The sequence below is a fragment of the Melanotaenia boesemani genome, chromosome 18 (genome assembly GCF_017639745.1).
Source record: "Melanotaenia boesemani isolate fMelBoe1 chromosome 18, fMelBoe1.pri, whole genome shotgun sequence".
Taxonomy (NCBI): Eukaryota; Metazoa; Chordata; class Actinopteri; order Atheriniformes; family Melanotaeniidae; genus Melanotaenia; species Melanotaenia boesemani.
This window is the reverse complement of record NC_055699.1, coordinates 23987680-24011650: the sequence shown is the minus strand read 5'-3', so window position 1 is coordinate 24011650 and position 23971 is coordinate 23987680. Positions and strand designations below refer to the sequence as shown.

General features: G+C 40.9%; 2 protein-coding genes across 5 annotated transcripts in view; both read left to right on the top strand.

Moving 5' to 3' along the window:
• The window catches only part of LOC121628724 (NACHT, LRR and PYD domains-containing protein 12-like), a 2607341-nt gene that overhangs the window by 81162 nt on the left and 2502208 nt on the right, over window positions 1-23971 (top strand). The gene's annotated exons all lie outside the window — the stretch shown is intronic.
• Window positions 583-23971, top strand: part of LOC121628737 (5'-AMP-activated protein kinase subunit gamma-2-like) — a 43074-nt gene continuing 19685 nt past the window's right edge. Inside the window, exons 1-4 of one of the 2 annotated variants that reach the window (XM_041968039.1) lie at window positions 583-1320; window positions 14424-14486; window positions 15770-15945; window positions 16034-16146. In XM_041968039.1, coding sequence (XP_041823973.1) covers window positions 1237-1320; window positions 14424-14486; window positions 15770-15945; window positions 16034-16146 — 436 coding nt within the window. In that variant the 5' untranslated portion in view covers window positions 583-1236. Of the gene's footprint in view, window positions 1321-10973; window positions 11015-14423; window positions 14487-15769; window positions 15946-16033; window positions 16147-23971 lie in introns of those variants that run through there. The other variant, XM_041968040.1, reaches the window with a different exon arrangement.

Here is a 23971-nt window from a genome sequence, read left to right as displayed (position 1 = left end):
TTTCCCTCTACGGTTATATAAACAGATGTGTGGCAATACATCCATGATGCTATATGAGTACCTGATGGTGGAAAAAAATGTCTGACACTGTGAGCCACAGTGAAGCTTAGAGACTGAGGAGCCAGTGGAGGGTTAAGCCTCATGCTCTGGGTCAACATGCACCACAGCAGTGAAAGTCATTTCCAGCTTCATTACTGACACCGCCTCCCAAATCCAGGTTAACATAATACATGTAAATACATTAAGAATGTTTTCACTATGCAGACAACGTTAGTAAGCTGTAAATATACGTGACAGAAAATGACATATATCCAGTTGATATCAACTAGGGATCTCAGCTTAATGTGACAGATCCGTGACAGTGTTTCCCACTGGCTGTAGGATCTGCTGTTGACAGCGGTCCAGGTCAACTGTCTGCAGCTGAGGCATCCACTAGATGCACGCAGACGTGACGTCATCATCTTATAACAAACTTATATCTTAAAAAGCAAAGCAGCACAAACGACTTTTTTTTTACACAAGCCAAACACGACGATTATTTTCAGAGTTTAGCGTGGGGTGGGGAGGAGTTCCAGCTTCACGCACCCAGGTCTCTGATAGCAGTACAGGAGCGCGCCTTCGTGCACGATGCTATCGCGGAGCTGCGCTCCGTAATGGAGCCGAACAGCATCCGCTTGTCATGCGGAGGATCCAGCTCACAGACTCGGAGCTGAAGCTGCTCAGCGTCCGCCTTCAGGTTCAGACCCAGCAGAACCATCGGAGCTCGACGCAGTGTGAGTCCGAGCAGCGGGGCGGAGCTGCGGGGAGTCGAACACCAAATAGGTGCGTTTCCCTCATGGAGCTGATCAGATGTTACACCTGCACAGGTGACGGAGCTGCAGTCTGTCGGGTGGTGCTGATGCTGCTGAGGCTACCAGCTCATAACTCTGATACTTCATCTGAACTCTAGTCAGCAGAAAAACCTGCAGCTGTTAAAAGTATCAGAACAGATACTGCAGCAACAGATACTACAACAACACGCAGGTGAGAGCCTGCAACAGGAAATGACGTTTAGACTGACGGCTCAGACAGAGCACCATCTCACCAGCAGAACTTTTTTTAAAAACATCATGACTGACACCAGAAGCACTGTGGTACTACAGAGTCAGTGTAAGAACTACAGCAGGACTGCAGCCGCAGCTTTGTCCTGTCTAGAGATAATCTGATAATTGAGCTGAGAGGATTGTCTGACAGGAAATGGGAAGCACTGGAGAGAAGAGAGAGGAAGAAGAGGAGAGGAGCAGCAGGAGGAAGAGGAGGCCACTGAGACTCCACATGCCTGTAAGTGAATGTCTGTTAAAATCACCCCGTTGTTTTCATTAGGTGAAACACAGAGGATGTCTGACTGTCTGCAGCTTCGTGATGATGAAGAAATTATGAATCTGGAGCGTCTAGCTTCATGTGGTCGGTTCTGTACTGTGAAAAGAGAAAACTCCACCAGATCCTGACCTCATGCAGAACAGTGTCAGAGCTGCTGCTATTGATTCTACTGCTCAGGTTTTATCTAAAATCTGCTTCAGATCTGATCTCAGTTTGTACATGGTGCCTGTGACTTCCAAGCTGTCCTGTAGCTGTTCTCAGATCAGTGCTGGTAGAAAGCTGCAGAACTTTGAGCTGCTTCTGTCTGAAGCTTCTGATCTGATCAGTCTGTCATTCTGGTGAATGGATGGCAGATGGATGATTTATTTATATAGCACTTTAAAAATCCAGCACATGGTTGACCAAAGTGCTGCACAACAGGTAAAAACAGGACAGAAATAATTATTATACTAAAAACAAAGAGGAAACAGTAGAATCTGAAGACAGTAAAAGCTATGTCAAACTCACACTGGGTTAAAAGCCAAAGAATAAAAGTGTTTTCAAAGAAGATTTAAAAACATCAACTGAGGGAGCTTGTCTTATGTTTAAAGGAAGTTCATTCCAGAGCTTTGGGACCACAACAGAAAACAAAAGCTCGGTCACCTCTCATTTTCCTTTGTGATTTAGAAACCACCAGCAACATCTGGTTAGCTGACGGAGGGAACGAGCAGGGTCAAAAAGGTGGAGCTCCTTAATGACTTTGCATTCTGTATAGTCTGTATTCTTTACTTATTTCTCATCTTAAATGCAATAACCTGGATAAACTATGTTTACAGTTTATGTATTTGTAAGTCAAGGTGTGCTGGTTAGCACCGCAGCCTCACAATAAGAAGGCCGCTGGTTCAAGCCTCGGCTGGGGAGGTTCGAACAGTGGTCTTTCTGTGTGGAATTTCCATGTTCTCCCCGTGTATGTGTGGGTTCTCTGCAGGTACTCTGGCTTCCTCCCACTGTCCAAAGACATGCATGTTAGGTTAGGCATGCTAGGAATGAGTGTGAGCATGAAGGGCTGTTTGTGTCTCTGTGTTGGCCCTGCAACAGGCTGGTGACCTGTCCAGGTGTACCTGCCTCTTACCTGCTAAATGCTGGGTTAGGCAGCTTCTCCGCAACCCTGAACTGGACGAAGCGATATAGATAATGACTGATGGTGTTGCACATAGTGTGCTATCATAGAAAAACTGTGTTAAAAATATAAAATAGAATCCACAATAAAAATGCAGAAAATTGCTGAGATTTCTGTCAATACTTTGTTTTTATTTGTCTAAGATCCAATCCCAGGTGAAGGATTATGCTGCTTGATGTTACCTGTCCATTTTTGAGGAATACGGTGGCCCTTTACTGAAGGAGTTCCGCTTCAGTAGGGCTGATGATTCTTTTACACCCCTTCAAGAAAATAGGCACCTGCTCCACATTCAAAAGTGAAAACTTGGTTGAGCCAAAGGGAGGAAATGGGATTGGGTTTAAATGTGTGCAAATAGAACATGAGAGATGAGAGATGCTGCTCATTAGCTGTGAGTGTTGAGTATTCGGTTGCCATGGTGATAAAAATTGCCACATTCTGACTCAGAAAATTGACTTAAATTTGGTCTGAAACTCTTGCTGTCGAGAGAGAAACTGCAGCTGCTGACGACATGACTGAAACTCTGAGCACTAGAAGACGACTAAACATACTGATGTCTCTTATTGCCTTCAACAATCACAGGCTCTAAGAAATATGTAGGATTTCTGGATATTTTCATGATATAGTTATTATGATTAGACCGTTCTACTTTATAACACAAATGCTTCTGTTTGGACGCTATTAAAGTTTTGCTATATTGTTTTTATTTGTACAATGAAAAGTATGTATTTATTTATCTGACGTAAAAAACATGTAATAGTCTAACCAAAAGCAAACCTTAAAATACACATAATCATGCTAGTTTTGATAAAGTCATACAGAATCAGAATTCTGACAACTGGAATGGCCTGTCCAGATTGTGGTTGAAGGTTGAATAACTCTTGCATGCATTCCTTCAAGCCTGAGTTGTAAAGTAGTAGTTGGTGTTAATGTAAGGTATGAATGGAATTATGGATGAGGTTATGGAGCGATCACTGATTAGCTCCTCTGGGATGTCTCATGATCCAAGCCTGGAAGGAGGTCGTGTCTCAGGATATCAGTAACCTAAGCTGATGAAGGTTCTCTGAAAAGTTTGAGATAGTTGGAACAAAGAACGTGCGCTTTATAGATGTCATAATGAATGAAGAATCATATGCATGCATGGGTGAGGAAGTTGTGAATGGACTTACGGCATGTAAGGACAGGGGAGTTGGTTGGTATGTGATAAGGCGTGAAACAGTTCCAGCTAGTCAGGCAGGCTTAGCGTGTGTATTTGAGGCTGGTAATCATTTGAAAGGCTATCCAGCTGTGGATGGCGGCTGAAAAACAGCAGGGCTAGAGCAGGGTGGACATACAACCTCTGGCTGGCTTTAAATCTGAGAGGCTCAGCCTCTCTGAAATGCTCCTTTTACAACCAGTCAGGTTAATTGGCAACTGGTCAATAACATCGTCCTGATTGTGGTTGAAGGTTGAATAACTCTTGCATGCACTCCTTCAGTCAAATGCTCCTCCAGTTGTTTTTGATTTGATTTAGTTGTTTCTGTTCCAACTTTTTGCAGATGTGTTGCTGTCAGTAAACTCAAAATTAGTTCATATTTTCCATGAAATAGTAAAATTTCTCAGTTTCAACATCTGATATATTGTTTATGTTCTGCTGGGAATAAAATATGTGTTAATGACATTTACAAATCATTGCATTTAGTTTTAACTTACAGTTTGATCGGTGTCCTAATTTTTTTAAATGGGTTGGTTGTAAAATGGAATACACACTGTTCTTTACATTGCAGTTTTTTTTTTTTTTTAACCTTATAAAGTGCTGGAGTGTTTAGGAGGAGGAGATTTTTCCTTTTGCAAACTGAGATCAGAAGCTGATTCTACATCTTTAGAAGCCGATTATTGAGCAGATCATGGTAAACATAATATTTTCATGCGCTAACATTTAAACAGGAGTCTTTCACAACCCCAGTGGCTGCTTTTCTGTGGTCTTCTGTCCATAGAAACATGGTCACAGAGGAGGGCATATGCAGAGCCAATACATGCACCTGTTATGTGAAGGGAAAAGTCAAACTGAAAGTTTAAAAAGCTTCAGTCAGCATGACTCGGTGTGATGGCGTTAGAGATAACAGTGATGACAAGGCAAAAGTGAAGCATGAGGGCACTTACACACACGATCAAGGGTAATGCTTTTCACTGTGTCCTCTGTTCCTTCTGAAAAATAACCAGTACTTCCAGGAAGTTTGTTGTTGTGAGGATTTCTACACGTGACACACACACTGTATGCGTAAACATATGGTTGTGTAAGCCTCTCATCTTTTCTACTGGATTTATATGAAAAATCCAGGTTCACTCATCAAACCCAAACCCATCAGCGCTGCAGCTGTTTTCACAGATGCACTAAAACTCTTATGTGTTCCAGTCGGCTTGCTGGTAAAATCTCTGGAAGAGTGAGACAATATGCAGATTCATCTGGAGGATTTCCAGAGGCGCACATTTAACAACATGTGGTATTGATTTCAATATGAAAACATAAAAAAAATTATGTAACAAGAAAAAAAATGTCTTTTCCATCTTGTCCAGAGTATTTGCAGCATGACAGGACATCTGCAGTCTATTATGATGTTTTCCTGTGGAGTCTGAACCTGATCTTTGCTCATCCTCCATAACATCTCCAGAGTTATATCCATGTGTAAAACAACAGGCAACATGACAACTTCAGGGTGTCACAAAATATAGCATTTATACATCATTTTTCAAACTGAGTGTTTTTTGAAAAGGACCCAGTATGAAACTGTTCAGGTGTTTGGAAATCAGTAGTACTTTCTCATAGGTTATAGCAATCCACATAAATGTAAAGAAATTTAGATTCTCTTTATTCTTAGACTGTCTTTGCTTGTCAGTGTCACACAACATGTGTGCCTCCTCCACAGCAGCAGTCGTCTCAGGCTCAAAAATGAACAAATGCTTTTGTTCCAACTACTGGCATGCACAGATAGAGCCTTGGTGGTGCTGAAGCATTTGCCCTTGCCGTCGGGGCTGAAAAAGTGCCCTTTTTATCAGAATTATTTTTTTACATACTGTATGTGCCCCACTATGTTGACCGATCACACACCCCTTACACGCATGTGCACGCATGTGTACGCCCGTTTTGATCCCGTTGTTTCTTTGGCAATGTGATCAAACCAACAAGGCACATTGTAAGCATGTGCATTGGGCGTTGCAGCAGCTGGACCATTCGCGAAGTTACCTCCCACCGCTCCACCTGCCACTACTCAAATAACTATGAACTACATCGAGGGCACCTTTTACTCCTAATCTAAGATATATACCAAACTATTTCTTCATGTTGTAAAGTAGCCTGCTCATTACAGCCTGAATGGCTGGGTCCAAGATAGCCTTTTATCAAAACAAGATCCGCAATGCTCCCAACACACGACAACTGTTCATGGTGTTTAACTCTCTTCTATCTCCACCACCTGCATAGCCTTCCACTGTGCTGACTGCAGCAATGTTTGCTTCCTACTTCACATAAAAGGTTGCTACCATCAGTAACCAATTCACTGAGCCTGACCAACTCAGCCTAACTAAACAGCTACTGGTGCCTCACTCTGCTCTTTCCGCTGTCTAAATGAGGACGAAGTCTCTAAACTTCTAGTCAACTCAAAACCCACAACCTGTCCTCTTGATCATGTTCCTTCTGATATCCTGCAGAGCATTTTACCTACAATCAAATCTGCAGTAAACCACATTAACACCTCCTCTCTTAAATCCGGTGTTTTTCCCTCTGCCTTCAAGCAAGCTCAGGTTACCCTGCTGCTGAAGAAACCCACACTCAACCCAGCCCAGGCTGAAAACCACCAGCGGTTTCACGGCCTCCATTCATGTCTAAACTACTAGAGCATGCTGTCTTCAGTTAGGTCTCACAGTTCCTCCAAGACAACAACCTGTTTGATCCATATCAATCTGGCTATAGGCAAGGCCACTCTACTGAAACTGCTCTCCTGTCAGTTACTGATTCCCTACGGCTTGCCAGATCCACTGGTCAATCCTCAGTCCTTATGCTGCTGGGCCTGTCTGCTGTTCATATACTGTTCTCCACACTCTCGGAGTTTGGCATCTTAGGATCTGTTCTCTCGTGGTTTACGTCCTACCTCACAGGAAGATCCTTCAGGGTATCTTGGCAAGGGGTAGTGTCCGGATCACATGGGCTGACAACAGGGGTGCCTCAGGCCTCGGTGCTTGGCCACACCTCCTCACTCGGTGCAGTCATTAGCTCTCATGGTTTCTCCTACCACTGCTATGCAGATGACACTCAGCTTTTCCTTTCTTTCCCACCTGACGACACAACCGTCTCAATGCGAATATCAGCATGCCTTGCTGATATCTCTGCATGGATGAAAGATTGCCACCTTCAGCTAAATCTGTCCAAGACCGAGCTTATTGTCTTTCCAGCCAATCCTTCCTTACCGCCACAGATAAGCGTGCAGCTTTAGTCTATCCCGCTTGTGCCTACGTCTTCTACCAGGAATCTTGGTGTCATGGTAGACAACCAGCTGACCTTTAAGGTCGATGTTGCCTTGGTTGCTTGATCTTGCCAATTTGCTCTCTACAACATCAGGAGGACCAGACCCTACCGGACTGAACACATGGCACAGCTCCTGGTCCAGGCTCTGGTCATTTCACGCATTGACTACTGCAACTCCTTACTGGCAGGCTTACCTGCTTGCTTAGTTAAACCTCTGCAGATGATTCAGAATGCAGAAGCATGTCTGGTCTTCAACCAGCCCAAAAGAGCTCATGTTACTCCACTGCTAATAGCTCTTCACTGGCTTCCAGTTGCAGCGCACATCAAATTGCTTCTGGCTTACAAAACAATAACCCAAACAGATCCTGTCTACCTCCACTCCTTAATCCAGAGCTACACTTCCTCTCCACAGTTACGCTCTGCCAGTGAAAAACGCTGAGTGCTCCCACCACAACGTGGCGCATAATCAGTAGCTAGACTCTTCTCCTCTGTTGTTTCCTGGGGGTGAAACAAACTACCAAACAAAGTCCGATCCACAGAGTCCTTATACACTTTTAAAAGCAAGCTAAAGACTCAGTTGTTTAAGGAGCATTTCTGCTCTTAGCTTAACTCTTCTACTCGGGATGAGTTAAAAAGATTTGTTCAGCTTTTTGGCTCAACTAAGTACTGAATAAGCTGCGTGCATTTATGCCCAAGATAATATTGTTTGATGAAATCGTGATCTTGTATTTAAACAAAATGACTTAAAATATATATGTATATATATATATATATATATACATATATATATATATATATATATATATATACATATATATATATATATATATATACACTGCCTCTAGCACTACATGACAGCAGTCCCATCTTGTTTGAATTCTTGCTTGTGTTGTTCTTACTCTCAAATGTAAGTCACTTTGGATAAAAGTGTCTGTTAAATGACTGTAGAATAGAATAGAATAGAATAGTAGAGAGCAGCAAGGAGGATAAGGAGGAAGATGATGAAGGAGAAAGGTCAGAGCCAAGACCAGAGTCATGGTGTAATGCATTGACTCTTGTCACTAAGCAGTTTTACTCAAAGATGCATCACTCTATTCTCTCTAGTGTCCCACAGTAGACCATCTTCCAGCATAAAACATGCACAGTAACATATTTTAAAAAAAATTGTAAGTACATAAAAGCCTTTAATGTTTTTGTTTTCACACTATAATTAAACATAGGCGGCAGTTCCACATGTTCTGTAAAGTGCCCTTTTTTAAAAACTGAGCACCTGCCCCTCAAAATCTCTGTGCACGCCACTGGTTCCAACGGTAGATTTGCTCTCTGGGAGTATAACTCCTGTATAGTCAATGAAAATCCAACCCGGACAGGCGCACAAATCACTGTTCTCATACCTTTCAGGTGCAAATTTAGAGTTGCATCTTTTGGTAAATACCTTTAATTTTGAAAAAACTTAGCAACACTTGTTCAGCAACAGTTGTAGGGTGTTGGCAGAAAAATCACACAGCTGCTTCCGTCCTGGATCCTGTACTCCAAATGAATGGAATTAATGACTAAGAGGTTTGATTCTCTATCATCCAGCCTGTCTCCGTGAAATAAATGTTTTATGAACATTCATTAAATGTTTAACAAGTCAAATTTAATCAAGACTCACTCTCTTAAACTTCATAACCAGTTCTGAACATCTGTTGTGACAAACGTTCAGTGGACTGTGTTGCTAGCAGATGCTGATGCTGCTGAGGAAACAGCATCTACAGTAGGTGTGCCCAAGTTCAGTCCTCGAGATCTACTATCCTGGAACTTTTAGATGCAACCTTTCGTCAATACACACGAATCAAATGGCTCAATTCCCTCATCCACATGTCATTCAGCTCTGCAGAGACTTGGTAACGAGCCATTTATTTATTTCAGGTGTGTCGGGGAAGGGTTGCATCTAAAAGCTGCAGGATATTAGATCTTGAGGATTTGACTTGTCTCTACAGGTTCTGTTTCCTCTCACTTTTGGCTGAATTCAGCAAATGTTGCTCTGTGTTGTGTGAGAGTGTTTTCATACAGTCATACAACAGCACTGGCTAAAATTATCAGCAAATTATGAATCGTAGATTCAATTTCAGTGAAAGAATCATTAGAAGTGTTTAATGGATGTCATGTAGGTGAAATAAAGATCATTTAATTGATCATTTATTATCCAGATGCATCTGTGATATTTATAATATGTCCAGCTTTAATCAGAGCAGTATAATTGAACAGAGCTGCTGCAGGAGAGCCTGGTTTCAGCTACTTTATATTCACAAATAACTGTGACCCAGTTCTTCCACCTGACTTCTAGTGACTCACTTAAAGCTGCGAGTTACGTTTTTTCAGTTTTAACTTTAAGTGAAACTGTGTTTTTTTATGCAGTCGTAAGTAAACGTGCTTCTAACAATCCCAGTTCCAAAACAAATGTAACTAAAGCAGCATTTAATTAATGTAATATTCCCAGCAAAAGATAAACAACATATCAGATGTTAAAACTGAGACATTTTACCATTTGATGGAAAATATGAGTTGATGATAAATCTGATGGCAGCAACACGTCTGGAAAAAGTTGTTCCAGGATGTTTAGCTTCATGTAGCACCCCCTCTTCATTTAACAACTGTCTGTAAACAAATCTTTCTCTATGCTTAGAGACAGACTGTCTTATATTGGTGAACTTCTGCATCTGAGAGACTCGGGCTCTCTGAAATGCTTCTTTTATATCCAGTCAGGTTAATTGGCAACTGGTCAATAACATAATTAGTTGTCAAATGTTCCTCCAGACATTTTTGATATGTACCAATTATTTTTCCAGCTTTTTGTTGTTCCTGTTCCTGCTAATATGTTCCATGAAATGGTATAATTTTTCAATTTTAAAATCTGATTTATTTATGTTGAATTAGGTATAAAATGTGGGTTTATAAGATTTGTAAATTATTGTATTGTGTTTTTATTAAGAAAAATGAAGCAATGCCCAACCTTTTGTGGTTATAAAAGTATTTAAACACGCAAAACAAAGACAATAGTGTTGTTGCTAAAATCCTTTAAAGGTCACAAGAGCAAAGTTTACATAGTGGGAAATAAATAAATGGAAAAAGGTGGCTTTATATTTCTATTGTGGTTCAGCTGAATTACTAGCAGCAGCTAATACAATGTTGTTCTGTTCACACAGTAAACATCAGGTGATCTTATCCATCACATCAGTGTCTTATTTAAAGTTGTAAAACAAACATGCTGTGACACCTGAGCTACATCGTTCACTTCCACAAACCACCGTGAACAGTTGTCGTCAGGCTCCAGCTGAACCTGAGAGCAGCAGAGTTACGGGATTAGACTAAACCAAACCAAACCAGTTGTGTTTGGGTTTCATCTTCAGATCCACAGCAAAGTGTTTTAATCTGTCTGTCACTCAACAAATAGCCTGATCCCTACAGGAGGGGAACACAGCAGAAAGACAAGCGTAAAGACAAGAACCTTCATCCTGAACGAACTGTGAACATCCGACGGTGAAAGAGGTGTCCACACATGTCAGAAACACACCGAAGTAAAACCCCGAAGTTATGTTACCTGGTATGATGGGAGTCGGCTGGTTGCCTGTTAGGAAATATTAAAAGCTGAAAAGCAGCATTGCTTTTAGCAGCATGTTAACACCACCAACCCCAGAATGTTTTTAGATCTTCTCATTTTCATGGCTTCTAAGTTCTGTACAATGTTGTATGTAGACTGATTAGTTCCAACAGAAGAATCTTGTCAGTGACATTAATCTGCTTTTTTCAAAGAGCCTTTTCTAATTTTACCTGCTTCTGTTGATTCAGTCAGGTGTCAGTGTTTTTTCAAAAACAGGAAGACGTAAAGATGATAATCTGGAAGGAGGAGGCGGTTACACCAGAGTGAGAAAAGTGATGAATGTTTGTGTCAGAGAGACAGAACGGACTGAACGTAGTGAACGGATTGTTGATTTCTGGAGTCTGAGGAGCAGAAGGTACAGTCACTGTGTGTTCATGTCTTACATCACAGAAAGATGATCAGAACATTACAGATTTTATCCTTTAAATATCTGATGCAGCAGCAGAATAAGACTTTTCCAGACACTTTTTGCTGCTGAGTGTGCCTGATCTTAGAGGATCAGTGTCACACTGATGTGATCCTGTTTTTCATCAGAGCTCTGAGCTGATTGGTGATGACTCTATGACCAGAGCAACACATTAACGGACAGAAGAACCATTCAGAGGAGATAATCAGATAACAATCATGTCCAGGAACATGAATATTAACACACTTACAGCTATTAAGTATGAAAGCTAAGTATTAATGGTGCTGGATGAGCTGATTTTAGTATTAACTGGTGCTGCAGATGAAACCAGAATGACTAGTAAATCAGGTTTGAATCTGTAGAACCGATGGGTTTGTGCAGCAGGTCGACTCATCTGTCAGATGTAACAGAACTTATGTAAGTTTGGGAAATTGTCTAGTTGATTTAAAGGAAATACGACCTTTTTCACATCAGACAAAGAACATCGACTGATCACTCAGCCTGAATCTTAGTGGAGCAGGTTTTTGTGTTCTTGTGTTATAATTAAGTATGTGCTAAGGTGATGAAAAGAGGGAGACGCTTTAGTTTTAGTTGTTGAGTAACCTGTTGGATATCCAGCTGGAGAGTTCAGTGTCTACACATTATCTTTTTTCCATGAAAGTTGTGCATAAATTCAACCCTAACCCTGAACAGGTTGGGACACTGTTTAAAATGTAAATAAAAACAGAATGCAGTGATCTGGAAATAAAAAAAACAACAACCAGCATTTTATTCACAATAACACAGAAACATATCAAATGTTGAAAATGAGACATTTTGCTGTTACATTAAAAATATTAACTCATCTTGAATCTCTAGACATTTATTTATTTTCCCTAATGGGAAATTTAGTTTACAGACAAGAAAACATTGAATCAAAAGCAAACAAAAAAAAATCTCCACTCACACCAAACATGACCAAATAAAACCACTTAATTTGATGGCAGCTACACATCTGAAAAGTTTGGACGTCTCACAACAAAATGCTGGAAAAATGCTAAACAGAAACATCTGGAGGAGCACGTTGCAGTGAATCAGGTTAATTATAAACAGGTCAATAACACGATTGGGTATAAATAAAAGACCTTAGAGAAGCAGAGTCTCTCAGACTTTGAATCTTCCTTCATCTACTTAATGTGATATCATCTACAGATTCTGGGAATCTGGAAAATCAGTGTTGGACATTTGCTAATGCACTGGAAACCACTGCATGGGCTCAGGAAGAATTCCACGAATCACTGTCTGTTAACACAGTTCACCCTGAAATCTACTAATTCAGGCTGAAGCATCCTGTGAAGGAAAGATTATATGTGAACAGAAACACAGCGTCTTCTCTGGACCAAAACTCTTTTAAAAGGATCTGAGACAAAGTGGAAAACTGTTCTGTGGTCAGATTCAGCGTAGTTTTGGAAACACTGAAGGATTCAGGATGAGTGAGGATCAGACGATCAGCTGGTTGTTTGTTCTGTTGTGTATTTCTGTGAGTGTGTGACCTGTTACACACAATGTGGCCGAAATGAGCCAAAACACAACCAAAGCCTGATCTTCACATGAGGTATAGAAGAAGCTGAATCATGCAGGAGAAGGAAAGGAACACAAAACTGCTGCTTCTTCTTCTGGTTTAACTTTGACTCACACAGCAAACCTCCATCAGGACGTCTGCAGAGGTGAGGTCCTGGTATCAACCAGTTTGAAGCTGAAACAGTCGGACACAGAAATCCACCAACTCCTCATCACAGCCTGACAGTGTGTGTGTGTGGGTGGATGCACTCAGTCCACATCTGAGTTTCCCATGGCAACCAGAAATATTCGTGGTGAAAAACAGAGTGATGATAATGAGGGATATTAAACCCTGAGTTCTGCCTCACAGGAGGGTTAACTCGATAAAGCCTGTTACCTTAGCTCAGACTGGAAACAGTGAGTTCACAGCACCTTGAACTCAGATAAACATGTAAGAAACAGTTTTTACAGTTCCTGGTTCCAGTTTGTCCCAGTTCTGTTTTCTGTCATGTGACTGTTAAATGGGAGTTTTTAGATGACAGTTTACTCATCTCTCACTGGTTTCACTCGGCTCAGCAGATGTTTGCTGATTACATGATTTCCATACTGCCTCCATGTTTACACCTTAAACTGTCCCATGATGCAACAGAAGAGAGAATGCAGACTTTTTACTGGACTCAAGAGTTTGACATTCAGATGTGGGAAATAAAAAGGCTGATCATGCATTCATCCAGCCGAGTGTGGTGTCCACTCACTGAGCCAGAGGGCATCACTGCTAAGTGTCATAACCAACACAGAATCAGCTGGTCTGCCTCGGGTTTCATCCTGTAGAACTCCAGATACAATAAACACAAGATCACACAGCTCAGACTTTTAAGGAAGTTTAAGGTTTTCTTCATCTCAGCATGATTGACTTTACAATGAGCAGATCAGTGCAATGAGAGAACTTTAGTAGACGTGTTGTTTTTGAATTAATCAGAATGTCCTGATACAAAAACATCTTTAACTACAGTCCTGATCCAGTCCTCATCTCTTCAGATCTGACTTTGATGTAATCTTTAAAAGTGGTCTTTATCTCCAGTTCTCAAGATTTTCTGAAAGTCTTTTAAAGTTTTATTTCCTTCGCTTTCAGTCCAGTGTACCTGACCATTGTTAGAGGAATATAGTTTTTCTGTGTTAAGCTACTTAACGCTGACCTATGAACCATTCAAGCATAAAAAGGCTCCTAACTCAAGCGATGAACCAGTGATGTGGTGGATGAAGACTGGCTCAACTCTGTGACAAAGAAAACTGATTCCTAATGTTCTTGTTTGGTCTCGATGAGACTGGAGGTGGTTTTACAGGAGGCCTGTGGAAAAGTATCTGTTTCTCATCTAGACAAAAAAGAGCAGCTAAACTTTTCACCATCAGTTAGAACAGCAAAGTCCTGGGTCATGTGTTGTTGTTAGTTAATGGAACAGCAGACACTTCGTCCAATGTCAGACCATCTGTAGAAGTTTTACTGTGAGAGATAACTATGGTCTGTACCAGGAGCTGATGGCAAACTGAGTCAGATACAGGATGATTCCATCATGGCGTCACTGACCATCACATACTGGTTTGAAGACATGAATTTAGGTGATGTGCTAATAAACTAAACAGCTGGATGATCAGTGGTTCAGTCAGAGGTTTAGCATTAGGAAATGTTCATGTGTAAATCTCTGTTTTATGAGCTGAAACTAGTTACCTTGTTGAAACTCCCCAATGTTGTCATGGTTACTTCAGTGTAGGAACAAACTGTAATGTGTTCAGTTACACAATTGTCTGTCTGTTTCTGCAGGACCTGAGTGTCTTCACGATGCCGTTCCTGGACGGAGTACCAGGTCGAGACGGCAGCAGGAAGGTAAAACCTCTACGTCTTTATTCTGAATGTTGGATGTGACTCATTCAGTCAGCTGATGTCACATCCTGCTGCTGCAGTAAGTTTATCAAACAAGATGGAAAAACACGAAAACTCATTTCTCTTCACTGACTCGAATCTCACATCCAAAACATTAAAATACAACCGGAACTCAAAGAGCAAACTCGTAAACATAAATACACTAAAAGACACACTGATGCTAATAGCTTCACTTTACCAGCTGGAAACAGCAATGCTAATAAACAAACAGTTTTCTTTAGAGGGACGTATAAATGGATCTCACTTAAAAAAAATATCTAATTCATCCATCCATTTTATGTAACTGCGTCTTCGAATGTAGGGCTGCAGGAGATTTTATATTATTATTCTATATTAGTTGTTTTATTCTGTTACTATTGTTAATGGCATTGCTCGTATTATTATTATTATTATTATTATTTGTAGTAGTAGTAGTATTAGTATTAGTAGTAGTAGTCGTCCCAGAAGTAGTAGTAGTAGTAATATTTCTACCTTTACACTGTGCTGGTCGAAGACAGGTTGGATTTTTTTTATGTTGTTGACCTTCCAGCATTAACGAACAACACGATTGATTGTGTCCTCATGAAGATTTAAGTTTATTGATTGTATTTTTTGTAAATTTCTGACTTTTATCCTCACATTTTCTGTGTTTCTCTGTCTCTGGTAGTGCAGTAATGTAGTATTTAGGCATTTAGTGTTGAGCCCCAGCCTTGTTTTGGCTGTCCAGTAGGCTTTTATTTAGGTTCAACTACCTGTCTAATGACATTAACACACCTTTTTTAGATTGACTGTAATTACCTGCCTTGATTCTGTGTCCAGTTTGAATCTAAAGAAGGTCTATAGTGAACTGGTTGTCTGTTTGCACCATTAAAATCTACATCAGTTGCAGCCTTATTTTACCTTTGAGTCTCAGTGTGGGGCTTCTCAGGTTTGTTTTACAATTGATCAGATCTGAGTTTTAAAATAAGTTAGCTGCATACAGAATCTGAATTTCTGGTTCTGGAATTTATCAAGGTTGCATGCATGTGTACAGTTCGCATGCAAAGCTGCTTGATACACAGTCTCAAGATGTCCAGTTGATGGTCAGTTGCATTCATACTCAGTCTTGGTCCAGATGATCCTTTTAGATGTCTTCTGGTTTTGCAAGTCCTCAAACACCACATGATGTCTGATGGGTTCCCTGACTAGTCAGGATGGTTTGCTTCCACCCTCTGGAGGAGTTATTAGAGTGTCCTCATGTCCTGCAGGGGGAGCCTCTGTGTCGCTCTGCCAGCCCTACCAGGAGCTTCTTCCATCGGACTCCATTCAACCGACCTTCCACCCCACGCTCCGCCCCTGCCAGGACCTCCAGCTCCAAGAGCCCCATCTCCCCCAAAACCTTCTCCTACCAGAGCGGAGACTCCCCACCCAGGTCTCCATGCAGGTACACAAACCAGATTGTTTCACTGTGTAAAAACACAAAGAAGGGGATTGACAGTGTATGTGTGTGTGTGTGTCTTTGTGTGTGTCAGGCTCAGTTTCAGTGGGATCTTCAGGTCAGCCTCCAAAGATCTGAACCAGCAGCCATCATCGTCCCCCATCAGCATCAAATTGTTCAACCGCAACAAGAGAGACAAGACCAGAGGTACAGTGTGAGAGAGATGTGCTGCCACCTGCTGTTCATGCTGCAGTAACACAATCATTGACAGATTTAGTTGACGTGTGTGTGGAAATGGTGTGTGTGCAGTTTAGTACACAACACAGCCATCACAGGGCACTTTCACAGATACACTCTAAATCAATCTAGTTAAAGCAAATCCATTATCTGATCCACATTAGTACAATTTATAATAACTGTGTTAATATAAATCATTAAAAATAAAAGATTTCTTAGCTAAGCTGCTTTGATTCAGTTCTCCATCCTGAGCTGCACGAGGCAACAGCTGAGAGGAAAAACTCCTTTTAATAGAAAGAAAAGCGTCCAGCAGAACCAGAACCAGGAAGGAATGGTTATGAAGAAATTCTGTTTGTGTTTCTTGTTCACGTTTGATTTCATACATCAGAACAAGATCAAGAATATGATTCAGAAAGTAAGTCTGTGTAAATTTGGGGAAAAGACAATTAAGTCCAATATAAAATTAATCTGACTTTATCTGAACTCATCTGTAAGGCAGATAAGACATCTGACTATGGTCCAGGTGGACAACCCGGTGTCAGCTGGCTGGTTTCTGGTCTCAGCCTGGAGTTTTATTGTTTTTGTCTGATGGATGCTGGTAGTGGTCTGTGGTTACTGGGCAGACTGGTGCAGTTTCTCTCCTGTTTCCATGTCTTCACCTCTCCATTAGATTTTGATCAGATGATAATGCAAATGAAAGAAAACCAGGTAACCATGGTGATATGAAGTTTCTGCAGAGCTGCATGCAGAACTTTTAAACAGTTTGTTTCATGTGAGGTTTTCATTTTTATACCAAATGATTTTGTTGATGAACATCAGGACTAAATCAGTGTGAAACAATCCCTCTGATGATTCTTATTTCATGTTCCAGTTCATGAGGCTGACGGATGGAAATATGGATGAATGGTGTGAAACCTGGCAGTGTATTCACTGAACTGGTGTGTTCCCAGCTCTAGTTTAAAACCATTTTTCAACACGAGCCTATAGGCTCCAGTTGAGGAAACCCTAAATTTTCTACTTGAATTTCCATTCCAGGTTGAGAAGACGTTTGTTCAAGAAAAAAGGAGACACAGATGAACCTCTATTACGAACATTTGGGTCAGATCGAGACATTTTATTTTTACCTCCACATCAAATTTAGTTTATCTAGTTAGTGTGTTTACTAGTTGTGGTTTAGTTTCCAGCATGGTCTAGTATGTGTAGCTTATGGGCCACACTGACTACAACAGCACATAAGAGGTAACGTAGGGTTAAGTAGTCAGGTTCAGGTTTAATAGTTCTGTAGCTTCCCCATGACATTTATTCTGGGGAAGCCGGGATTGAACCATCAATCTTCCAACTAGGAGACGAGTCTTCTTCCTAAAGTGCAGGCTTTTTCTGGATCTTAGCCTCGCACCTGAACACATGGTAAATGGCCTGTATTTATATAGCACTTTTACCCAAAGCACTTTACATACACATCACATTCACCCATTCGCAGATACATTCACACACTGATTTGGGGTTCGATATCTTGCCCAGGGACACCTCGGCATGAGCTCGACAGGCCGAGGATCAAACTGGCAACCTTCAGGCAACAAGACGACCACTCTATCCACTGAGCCACGCCGCCCCACACATCATGACATACAGGGTGGTGTAGAGGATTTTGAACCTTTCAGAATCAGCCCAGGGCTGGAAAACTCCCAACAGCTGTGTATTTACTCACTCATGCACATGCACATGCACATGCCCACACACACACACACACACACACACACTTTCTTTACAAGCATAATGGCCTTTTTTGTGTCAGACATGAATCAGACAAATTACAGCACTCGCAGTACAAGGTCTCTGCATGTCCTTGTGCATTCTCTCTCTCACACACACACTCACACACACATGGTGTCTCTGGGCAGATCAGATAAAAGCTTCACTTTAATCGCAGTTGTTTCATTTTGTTCAGTAATAACGTGACTGAAAGGAGAAAATGTTACCGTCTCACTTCACTGAAATAATTTTATGGTTTTACAACAGTGTGTCAACAGAACCAGAACACTATAAACCTCACTTCTGTCCTTTCCACTGGAAAGCTCCTGCCAGTGTGGCACCACCTGATGGATAAATATGATTCCTGCAGCAAACATCAAAATGATGCCCCGACTCTGCACATCACTTTCCGCCTGTCATTTTATGATTAGTTTATATGATTTGTCAAAAAAGAAGATTTGAAGACAAACTTTAAAGTTAGCGAGGGTGTCCACTTCCTGAAGCCAGACTGGGAGCCGGTTTCACAGAGAAGGGTCTGATAACAGGAAGGTTCTTCGGCTCTGACATCTTTATTTAACAGGGAGCCGATGCAAAGAAGCTGAAATAAGAGAAGCATTTTCATTTTTCATCAGAACCCTCGCTACAGCGTTTGGTTTCAGCTGGAGGAGTTTCAGAGCATTTTTGGGTTATCAAATTAAAACTTAAGTCAGACCTCATTATAGTGAAGGAATCAGCTTAGCTGCGGCTTTTATCTTCCACACGGAGCATGGAGTTGTCATGCTTTCTGAGGACGTTAGCCTGACTTACAGCCACTTCATCCTTCAGCATGTCATAATATTCAAGAATTATTTACATGACGATAATCTGGGCAGGGTTTTTTGTTGGATTAAGTTCTGGATGAGTCACATTTCAGTTGAGAAGGGCCTTGCTCAGGGGTCCACAGTGGTTCACCTCTGTTTCCAAACCAGGGACTTGAACCCAGGTCCTCCAGACCCAAGTCCACCTCTGAAACCATTAACAATCTAATAACTTTTTAAGAAGCAATTGAAGGAATCAACAGTTCTGGATGCTTTTTTGGGGAAAGGTGAGAAAGTGGAGGATTCCATTAATATGTAGAAGAAATAATCGTTAGTGTCATTTTGCCAGATGGAAATCACTGAGGAACAAAACTTGACAGATTTAAACTGCAGGTACGTGAGGTCAGTGGGTGGTCAGCTGGTCTGGCCTCTCTGAGCGGCCGGTTCTGGTCTGGTGAAACCGGACTGGCCTAGCTCAGTGACGTGGTGAAGCTGCGGGTCAGAAACAGCTGATCTGTGTTTCTGGTGGCGCCCTGCTGCTGTGTAAGTAAACAGTGACCTGATATCAGAAAGCTGCAGCTTCATTATCTGCTCATAATCCCTGTAACTGTGATCCTTTAATAAACTGAGCATATCAGGCCCAGATGGGGCAGAGAGAGCTTTTGTTTCTGTCATCCTCAGACGCACAGAGATACACTGTAAAAATCAGGCTCTAGCTGGACTTTTTAGGGTTTCTCAGCTACGTAAAACCCTAGTGGTGGTTTTTGTTTACTAAGTTAGCGAGAAGCTACTAAAATCAGAACACAAACAAATGTGCTGCAACATATTTCCTGAAATAAGAACTAAGTTGCTGAAAATCTGAGCAGGTTTACTTTCAGATGCTATTTGTTGTTTTATGGAAAGAAATGCAAAAGCAACAGTTAAATTTTATTCTTTGTTTTTAAGTTATTACAGATTTCTGCTGCAGTGTGACATCGTGTGAGTTTGAACTGAATAACATCATTATCACAGAATTGTAACCTGAATGGAGCTTCAGATTTACTCTGCAGAACCAGTTCTCATGGATTTGGTGAGTTTTGAGAAGTCTAGGAGTCCCATGGTAGACATGAGACAGTTTGCCAGACTTGTTTCTGCACATGGTTCGTTCCTAACATTAAGCTGTTCATAACCGGTATGGACAGAATTTTCTAGGGTCAGAGGGTTTCCAGTTTGGTCGGCTTAGAAGTGCATCTTTGCTTTTTGCAGATGATGTGATCCTGTTGGCTTCACCAAGCAGAAACCTCCAGCAGTCACTGCTCCTCCACACATCTTACTTTAGTTTACAAAAAGGAAAAGACATTTTTATTCATTAATTTTTTTTCTTATTGTTGTAACTGTGAGGAGTGTGGGAGAATTCTCCCTTCACGTCTCAGTTACGTGTTTTTCTGTGAATCTGCAAAAGGAGGAAACGTTCAGGTTGCATCAATAAAATATAAGTGAAGACATTCTCATAATGACCAAACACAGAGAGGAGTCTTTGTTAATTCATCAACAAAGACTCCTCCTTCCTCCTCCTCAAGAGGAGCAGCTATCCTGTTTCATTCGTGCAGGGAGAAAGTCGAGGTTTAAACTAAATAACCAGAAAAAAAAAAACAAATCTACAGCTGTCAAAGGCAACAAAATCTCACTTTAATGTTGTTACAAATCTAAGACATATGAGAGTATTTATTTATTTATTTATTGTCTTTATTTAATAGATGCAGCTATGGGATTCAAGAAAACCTGAATGTACCAAGATCAGCAAAAAATAGCTATCAGTCATAAAAGTTCTGCTAAAACTCGAATTCATTTATGCGTTTAATGATTGATGATGAAAGGTCTCATCTCCTCTTTCTGCTACTTCACTCTTCTAAATAAACTCTCTCAAACTCAGAAACCATACCCACAACTCAACCTTCTTTTATCTGGGTTTGAATAAAAACCCAAAACAATAATATGCTGATTAAACTGCTAGAAACGACATCTAAAAGCCATCTAAAGCCGGGGTGTCAAACTCATTTTAGTGAAGGGGCCACAAACAACAGAATTTGATCTCAAGTGGGCCGGACCAGTAAAATAATGAGATAATAACTAATAAAAAAGAAAATTAAACATTTCCCTTTGTTTTAGTGCAAATAAGTAAATACATTATCAAGATGTTAACATTTAATGAACTATCCTTTTGAAAATGTAAAAAACTGTAGTTTCAACAACAGTATGCCTCAGTTTATAATTTACATATTTTATTTTACATATGTATTTATGTATTTCTTCTATATTTTTATTATATGTATGAAAATATATGATAGATGTTTCTTTATATTATATATAAATATGCATTTATGAAATTCATTTTATAATTTTTTTAACTTCACATGAAAATGTATATTTTATATGTTTATATGTATTATTTTTTAATATATTACACATTTGGCTGAGTGGTGCAACAGCAATAACCTGCTCCTGAACACCAAGAAAAGAAAAGTTCATCATGGACTTCAGGAGAAAAAACACTCATCCACCTATCCTCATCAACAGTGTCGTTTTTTTGTTTTGTTTTGTTTTTTTTGTTTGTTTGGTTTTTTTTTTGAGCATGTTTCCAGCTTTAAGTTCCTTGGGACCCACATCTCTCAGGACCTCTTCTGGACCATGAACTGTTCCAACTTGGTCAAGAAGGCTTACCAGCGTCTCTTCTTCCTTAAGACTCTGAGGCAGAAACTACTGCTGACCAGAAGGCTCTTCAGAAGGTGGTAAAGACAGCCCAGCGCATCACCGGAGCTTCACTTCCTGCTACCGGTGACATCTACAGGAAGTGCTGCCTCAGCAGCACATAAACTGTTTATACCCCCCCGGCCACTGGTAGGGGCTACATTTACCTCCGGTCAAGGACCACCATGCTTAGGAACAGTTTCACCCCATCCTCCCAACCCGTATTTAATTTACTGACCAAACTATCATCTGCCTGTCCGTCCGTCCATCCATCCATCCATCCATCCATCCATCCATCCATCCATCCATCCATCCATCCATCCATCTATCTACACGTACATTGCAACTTACAAATCACAATTGTCTCTTCAAAATCACAAAGCCTTTAATTACATCTATCTGGAAAATCCAGTATTTCACATTATGATCACAGTAACTTTTCAAGATCTAGAAGTTATTGTAAATGTACATAACTGTACGTTTCCACATCTGTGTGGTAATCTTGATCACCTGAACTGATTCACCTCATAACACAAACTGTTAGTTAATGTATTCTGTCATTTATATGTTTACCAAATTCCTCTTGTGGGCCAGATTGGACCTTCTGGTGGGGCAGTTTTGGCCCCCAGGCCTTATGTTTGACACCCCTGATCTAAAGGATGTGTAGTCTAGAGCAGGCATGTCAAACTGGTCCAGCAAAGGGCCGTGTGGCTGCAGGTTTTTGTTCCAGCCAGCCAAGAGCACACAGTTTGACCAATCAGCTGTCTGAAGACTGAGATCAGTTGATTGAATCAGTCAAATCTGGTGTGCTGCTGCTTGGTTGGAACACAAACCTGCAGCCACACGGCCCTTTGCTGGACCAGTTTGACATATGTGGTCTAGAGAGATACTGGAGCACAGTACCACTTATCACCACTAGGAGCTTGAGCCAGATCTGCCAGCCTGCATGTGGTTCCCATGACAACAAAGTACAGCAGCTGGATTTATATTCAAACAGCTCTCAGCTACTGAAGGATTATGGGAATTCAGCCTGTATAGTTCACAATATTAACTGATTATTTTCTGAGTATCTGGCTAAGAAACGGTCCACATTTGGAGAAGAAAACTGAAAAACAAAAATGATGATGGATCTTTTAACGATGAAAACAAGATTGAGACCAAGAATGTTCAAAATGTTAATCCTCTAGATCCAATCTGAGCTATTTCTGCCACACTCGGTTCCTGAATCATAAATCAATTATTTATTGGCTCACTTCTGTCTTTTTAAGGCTGAAGGAAGAACAGCAGGACTAAGGCTGCATTTCCACCTAACAGTCCGCTACATCACATATGACTGGAGGTTGCAACATTCTTCCGGCCTGAGTTTGCTTTCACACTGCACTTAGTCAAACAAACAAAACCCTTTGAATAACACATTCCCCTCTTCGCCTGAAGCAGTGCCGCACCATGAATAAGAAGACAAGGCAAAAAACGAAGAAGGAAAACTCACTCATCTATTGGTTCATGCATAGCAACTCTCTTTTTCCCCACAAAAGTTGTAGTTCATTCTTGTATTTGGTTCATTTAAGGCGAACTGAGACCTACGTTTTTAGACAGATTGGAAATCACTTCTTTGATACACAATGCCAACACCTGACCCAAAGTTATGGGCAGAAAACTGTCATTTTTAAAACATGAACTCTTTATGTGACCCTGTAAAGAATCACAGGACACTTTGGTGCCCCCTAACGACAGCTAACCTGTACTCTGAGCTCTCTTACCAGGGGACAGAAGATAAGTATATAATATGGCTGTGTATATAACATGGTTTTGATAAAAGTTTTTAATATAAAGTGATGCAATAAGCCTCAGAAACTGTCCCAAAAAAAGGTATAATATGTGTTAAGGGGTTAAGAGTTCCTTCCCAGATAAAGTGGACTTTCCCAGCAAACAAACTAAGATTCCATTCAGAGGGGATGGTGTGAATACACTCTAAAACAGTATATCAAGTTGTGCTTTATATTTTTAACACTTCCCCCAAGTGGCAGCAGGAAGCTTGTACATCCAGATTTCTCCACATGTCAGGATTATGTTTACTCTGCTGTTCTGCCTCTTCGGTCTTCCTTCAGGCTGAAATTACCTGCTGAATGTTTTGCAGTGCAGAAGGCAGAGGGAGGCGTGGCTAATGTGGGCAGGAGGCCAAACACACACACATACAAACACACACACAGAGTGAGGTCCATTAACACTCAGAGTGAACACTGATACTCTGCAGGGTTGAAACACTCAGCTGCTGGACAACTCGTCTGTCCTGAATATTTCCCACCTCAGTCTGTTTGTTCTGAATCTGAGCTGAGGAGGAGACGGGTCGGCCTGTCTTCTAGGATTTTACTTTCTGCTTTGAAGAAGGCTTCAGTGGAGACCTGGAGGAGGAGAAGCAGCAGAGTTTTCACAGTCCTTTGGGCCTGATGTTCTAGCTCATAATCGTCTCATTTCGGTTTGTTTATTTCCCTTGGTTGCAGTGTGAGGACAGGGATTTG